Source organism: Physeter macrocephalus, chromosome 6 (genome assembly GCF_002837175.3).
Source record: "Physeter macrocephalus isolate SW-GA chromosome 6, ASM283717v5, whole genome shotgun sequence".
Lineage (NCBI taxonomy): Eukaryota > Metazoa > Chordata > Mammalia > Artiodactyla > Physeteridae > Physeter > Physeter macrocephalus.
In genome coordinates this window covers 738,619-744,736 of record NC_041219.1, presented here as the reverse complement: position 1 = coordinate 744,736, position 6,118 = coordinate 738,619, and the positions used below count along the sequence as shown (strand labels likewise).

Sequence of the window (6,118 nt, the reverse complement as noted above, 5' to 3'; positions counted from 1 at the left end):
TGCGCAGGCTCAGCGGCCATGGCTCACGGGCCCAGCCGCTCCGCGGCATGTGGGATCCTCCCGGGCCAGGGCACGAACCCGTGTCCCCTGCATCAGCAGGCGGACTCTCAACCACTGCGCCACCAGGGAAGCCCTGGATTACAACAATTTAACAGACCCCACTATGGTGTGAGATGTGAATAGGTATGAGGCACAGAGTGGGAATGGGAAAATGATACAACATAATGCTAATCTCAGAGTCTTGGCAGAATAACATTAGCATGAATTTTCAGCTCTTCTTACAGATGAAAAGTAGCTTCGGCATTCACATTGATCCTAATAAATGTTGAACATTTAAACACTTTTCCGTATATGTATACGGAAGAGCTTGTGCAGAATTCTTTCTAAAGGTTTGTACAGAGAAGAGAGTTCATATTCTTTCAAGGAGAACATTGGATATAAATGATGATTTCCAGCTGGAAGCAGAAAAATCACTTCGAGGTTTGTGGTAGATTGAAACCATTTTCCTCTTATTAACAGTCTTACTGTGTTCATAGCTCCTTGGCAGATTTTCGTGATATCCATGATTGTAGAATCTCGTGATACTTAAGGCTCATTAAGTGTCAAGTTGCCTAAAGGCTAAGGTGGTAGGAGCATTTCTCAGAATGCAAAGATTCTGAGACATGCTATAGTGTGTGTGTGAGTGAGGCTTTTTTTTTTTCTTTTTTTACAAATTTATTTATTTTTGGCTGTGCTGGGTCCTTGCCACTGCGCGGGCCCTCTCCAGCTGTGGCGAGCGGGGCGCCACTCCTCGCTGCAGTGCACGGGCCTCCCATTGCGGCGCCTCCCCCCACCGCGGAACAGGGGCTCCAGGCGCAGGGGCCTCAGTAGTTGTGGCTCCCGGGCTCCAGGGCGCAGGCTCATTAGCTGTGGTGCACGGGCTCAGCCGCTCCGCAGCACGTGGGATCCTCCCAGACCAGGGCTTGAACCCATGTCCCCCGCATTGGCAGGCGGACCCCCAACCACTGTGCCACCAGGGAGGTCCCGTGTTAGGCTTTCTTAACGTTTACTTCAAAGCATGTAATGTTTGAAGAGTCCAAATTAGTTAATTAATTGAGTACATGAGCTAGAGGATTTGAGATCTGGTTTATGTTTCTGATTCTTTGAGTGTATTATTAGACTACACCTCCCACCCATGTTTTAGCTTCCATATCTTGAAGGATGTTGATTGTAAAATACCAGTAACAGAAAAAAAACAATGTTTATTGTTATGTGAATAGCTACATCCTATTTATCACATGATAATCATTCTATCATATAATATCCAACCTAGTTTGGGCTCTCTTAATCATAATCCCATTTGTTTAATAGATTTTTTAAAACTCTAGATATACTTGTGATGATTTTTTTTTCCTAATTGTTTAATTGATAACCAGGATTTTCCTCTTCAACCAGGGCCAAAACAGATGTGTAAGAATCTTCTGTCTCATTGACAGTGAAGCAATTAAATTACATGGGCTCAGGCCTGTAAATCATCTCCCATGGTGCCTGGGGCATACAATATGCTTGGGGTATGCTAGATCTTGCCCACACCTTCAAAATGGGGTCACTTGCTAAGATAATTCCTGAAACCTCTGCAGATGCTTCGGAACTTGAGGAAGAGTATAAGGGCTTCATGTAGGCTCTTTGAGAAGGAGGTGCCTCAGGCCAGGCAGACACTGAAACTCCCTGGGCATTTCTCAGAAGAAAAAGATGAGCAAGAAAGTTCTAAGTGGTCCATACATACAGAAAGGACTCGCCTCATCCAGTCCTTTGCCACACTTGATATTAGCCAAAAGGCTGAGAAGTGATAACCATTCCATCTCATTGTTACAGAACTTCATTTAGGTTATAAACAACAGAGTCAATGAGGCAGAAACTAGGATTCAAATCTTAACATAGTTACCACATTTACCGAGTTTCTACTACGTGCTGCGTGTTTGAGAGATGAAGGAGTGAAGAAAGAACGCAGCTTTTACTTCCCCTCAGAAGGAGCTCAAAGCAAGGGTGACCCTATGTCCCAGTTTGTCTGATAAGTTATACGATTAAGCTACAAAGGGAAAGACAGGTATTAAGAAACTAGAGGATATAATTTGAGGGCCTGACCTAGTCTGGGGGTGGACAAAGAAGACATTTTGAAGGAAGTGACTCTGAAGAGGAGACCTGAAGTAGCAGAAAGAAGTGTTGATGGAAAAGGCTCAGGCTCTCACTGGCCTCAGGGTCTTTGCACGTGCCCGTTTTCCCCTCTGCCTGGGAGAGAGGACCTTCCCACAGCCTGTCCCCTTTCCCCTCAATTTACTAGACAAGTGAAGTAAAAAATGTTTTACAAACAGCAGGTAGCAGTCCATGAGTCATAACATTAAGTTAGTGAGTAGTAATCTAATTAAAATATATATATTATTAAATATCAAGAGTACATTGTACATAGTAAGGGTAAATGTGAAATTTTAAAACCTTTTATTTATCGGTGTATGCACTTCATCACAATACAAAGTGTATTTCTTACTGTAGATCATGGTCAAAATTTTTAAAAAACATTTTGTCTAGAACAAATAGAAATGAAATCGTGCTATTACCTTAACCTTCTCTGGGATACCATCGCATTTCTAGTTACTTAATGTATGGAGAAAGGGAGAAGAATGGGAATGTGGCTCAAGCTGAGGAGGGACCAGGTTATTCGAGGCCTCGTAAGCCTTTTTAAGGATTTTACATTTTATCCTGAGATAAATGGAAAGTGGTTGAAGTATAAGATTTTTAAAATTTAGCTACGATTTTGTTTTTAACTGTGATTAAATATGAAGGGAATTTGAGAACTAGGAGTGAGTAAGGGCTTTCTGATAAATGTTCTATTCCTTTTTTTAAAAAATTTTTTTATTTTTTTTATTTTTTGGCTGTTTTGTTGCTGCGTGCGGGCTTTCTTTAGTTGTGGCGAGCTGGGGCTACTCTTTGTTGCAGGGTGTGGGCTTCTCTCTGTGGTGGCTTCTCTTGTTGTGGAGCATGGGCTATAAGCACATGGGCTTCGGTAGTTGTGGCACACAGGCTCAGTAGTTCTGGCTCTTGGGCTTTAGAGCGCAGGCTCAGTAGTTGTGGTGCACGGGCTTAGTTGCTCCGCGGCATGTGGAATCTTCCTGGAACAGGGCTCGAACCTGTGTCCCCTGCATTGGCAGGTGGATTCTTAACTACTGTACCACCAGGGAAGCCCTATTCCTTTAATAAACAATTATGGATTGTATACTGTTTCAGTTGGTTTATAGTCTCTACTCTCATCTGCAAAATAGGTTTCATAATACCTTTTGGAGTTACTGTGAACATTAAATAAGTTGATATGTGTTATGTACACATTTAAGCGATGTTTTAGTGACCTTTTCTTTGCCTCTTTAGGACCACACCCTGAAAATAGGTTGCCTTGTTTTGTCATACAATTCCCAGAATAAATAAAATAAGTTAAGAAAGACTTATAGTGGGGATTCTCTGGTGGTCCAGTGGCTAAGACTCAGTGCTTTCACTGCCGTGGGCCCGGGTTTGAACACTGGTCAGGGAACTAAGATCCCACGAGCTGTGAGGTGTGGCCAAAAACAAACAAACAAAACAAAACAAAAACCCCCAAGAAAGACTTACAGCTAATTCAGTTTCTCTGTATTTGAACAGAAGGTAGTGGCTATTCTCATTTTTTTTTTTTTTTAACATCAGGCTATTTCCACAGGAGACTATGGTGCTGACATAATTCTGAGATGGCGAAGTTATATCAGAATGACCTTTTAAATAAATCAACATGGAATCTTTCCATCTTTCCTTCCCCCGCCCCCAAACATAGTATTAGTCTGACCACACTGTTTGTGTTTTTTTGAGGATAGAAAGTGTCACTGTGGGGTCGCATTTCCACTCATTTCTTTTAATTCCCCTTCCCCCTTTAGATTTCACCACCCCATCCTCAGTCCTCTGGAAAGCAGTTTCCAGCTGGAGGTCGACGTACTGAGTCATCTCCTGAAGGCCCAGGCTCAGGTCTCCGAGTGGAAGTTCCTCCCGTCTCTGGTTAACTTACACAGCGCTCACACCAAGCTGCAGACTTGGGGCCAGATCTTTGAAAAGCAACGGGAGACCAAGAAACATCTGTTTGGAGGGCAGTCCCAGAAGGCCATTCAGCCCCCACACCTTTTCCTTTGGCTGCTGAAACTCAAAAACATGCTTCTTGCCAAATTTAGCTTCTACTTTCACGAGGCACTGAGCCGACAAACGACTGCTTCAGAAATGAAAACGCTGACTGCAAAAGCCAACCCAGACCTCTATGGAAAGATTTCCAGCTTCATCAGGAAATACGACGCTGCCAACGTGTCCTTAATCTTTGACAACCAGGGTTCCGAGAGCTTTCAGGGTCATGGCTACCACCACCCCCATTCCTACAGAGAGGCCCCAAAGGGCGTGGATCAGTATCCAGCCGTGGTATCTCTGCCCAGTGACAGGCCTGTCCTGCACTGGCCCAATGTCATCATGATCATGACAGACCGCACGTCCGACCTGAACAGCTTGGAGAAAGTGGTCCACTTCTATGATGACAAAGTTCAGAGCACCTACTTCCTTACCCGCCCAGAACCCCACTTTACCATTGTTGTCATTTTCGAGTCAAAGAAATCTGAAAGAGACTCCCACTTTATTTCCTTCCTTAGTGAGATCTCACTTGCCCTTAAGAACCCCAAGGTTTTTGCAAGTCTGAAACCTGGATCCAAAGGTTAGCAGGTGATTTGTGTGAAAGGTTTTCAAGACTGGAAATTGTGTTCTTAATTGCTCTAACGATCTACAGTGGTCTGTGATTAGAGTTTCCATCCACCTGTGCTTCTTTCAGATCTAAATTAAAGACATATCCTCCCTAATTGTGTTGCACCCTTTATAAGCAATTAAGGCCTGCTTAGTTACATATCCAAAGAGTAAGCTAGGTGATCATGGCTGCTGGTCTCTGTGGTACAGCAAGGTACTTTTCGGCATTTTCTCCTTTTTTCCTGTATTTCATGTAGATTAATATTTATTGGCCTTTGATTTTTCTTTCCAGATGTTTTATACTATTCTAAACGTTGTGTTCCAGTGCAATTTCAAATGCCCTCTCCTTTCCGCCTCTTTCTGGATGAGTAATTGGGATACGATATTAAACAGCTTTTTTAGAATCAAGGACTGTTTTCTAGCTCATAAATTAGCAAATTAACATGAAACTTTAAGTTTTGTGATCAACAAATTAATATTTTTGATGCCAGAATTAGGGTCTTGGTGAGAAATTTCTATACAGTTTGTGAAATTGAAGGTGAATCAGAGTGGTAGCCTAGCATTTGTTTTTTAACAATTCCGAAGATACTCATGGCAACTTTAATAGCAGTGGTTTCTTTGGAGGTGATCTACACACCTAGCTGCGTTTACTTTTCCCCTTATAAAGTTTCAATTTTTCACTCTGTTTTAAAGTTAGTGTAATCCATTAAGTGGGGTTTCTTCCTTCTTCAGAGTATAATCTGCTTGGCTCTCTATCACCTTTCTGCTGAAATGTATGTTCATGCTTGGCTCTATTCCCTGGTTATTTTTAGGCTGAAAAAACAGGCAGTCTTGGTTTTTCAGCCACTTTTACACAACTTAGCCTACTTTTATAAAATCAAAATGGAGGTCTTGATACCTTTTACTTGCTAAAAATCAATTGTGCATTAAAAGACCTCTTCGTAGTTGAGTCATCAACCCCGCAGTTAAGCACATCTGAACTTGGGTTTCATGCCTGTCTCCTCCACATTATTTTTAGAAGCAGTGATACATCTTAACACATGCCTCCTTAACACTTTCCTTCAGTAGGTGTTCATGGGGAAGGAGATGGGTCAGTAAAGCCATAATGGGCTGTGGAGACATTCACTTCTAGGTTATTGATTCAGAATAAAAATAAGCCACAGGGGCTTCCCTGGTGGCGCAGTGGTTGAGAGTCCGCCTGCGGATGCAGGGGACGCGGGTTCGTGCCCCGGTCCGGGAGGATCCCATGTGCCGTGGAGCGGCTAGGCCCGTGAGCCATGGCCGCTGAGCCTGTGCGTCCGGAGCCTGTGCTCCGCAACGGGAGAGGCCACAACAGTGAGAGGCCCGC

General features: G+C 43.2%; 1 protein-coding gene across 4 annotated transcripts in view; it reads left to right on the top strand.

Moving 5' to 3' along the window:
* The window catches only part of KICS2 (KICSTOR subunit 2), a 27,678-nt gene that overhangs the window by 19,621 nt on the left and 1,939 nt on the right, over positions 1–6,118 (top strand). For 3 of the 4 annotated variants that reach the window (XM_055085176.1, XM_028490345.2, XM_024123065.2), the window contains exon 3: positions 3,933–4,744. In XM_055085176.1, the coding sequence (XP_054941151.1) occupies positions 3,933–4,744 (812 nt within the window). Of the gene's footprint in view, positions 1–3,932; positions 6,113–6,118 lie in introns of those variants that run through there. The other variant, XM_055085177.1, reaches the window with a different exon arrangement.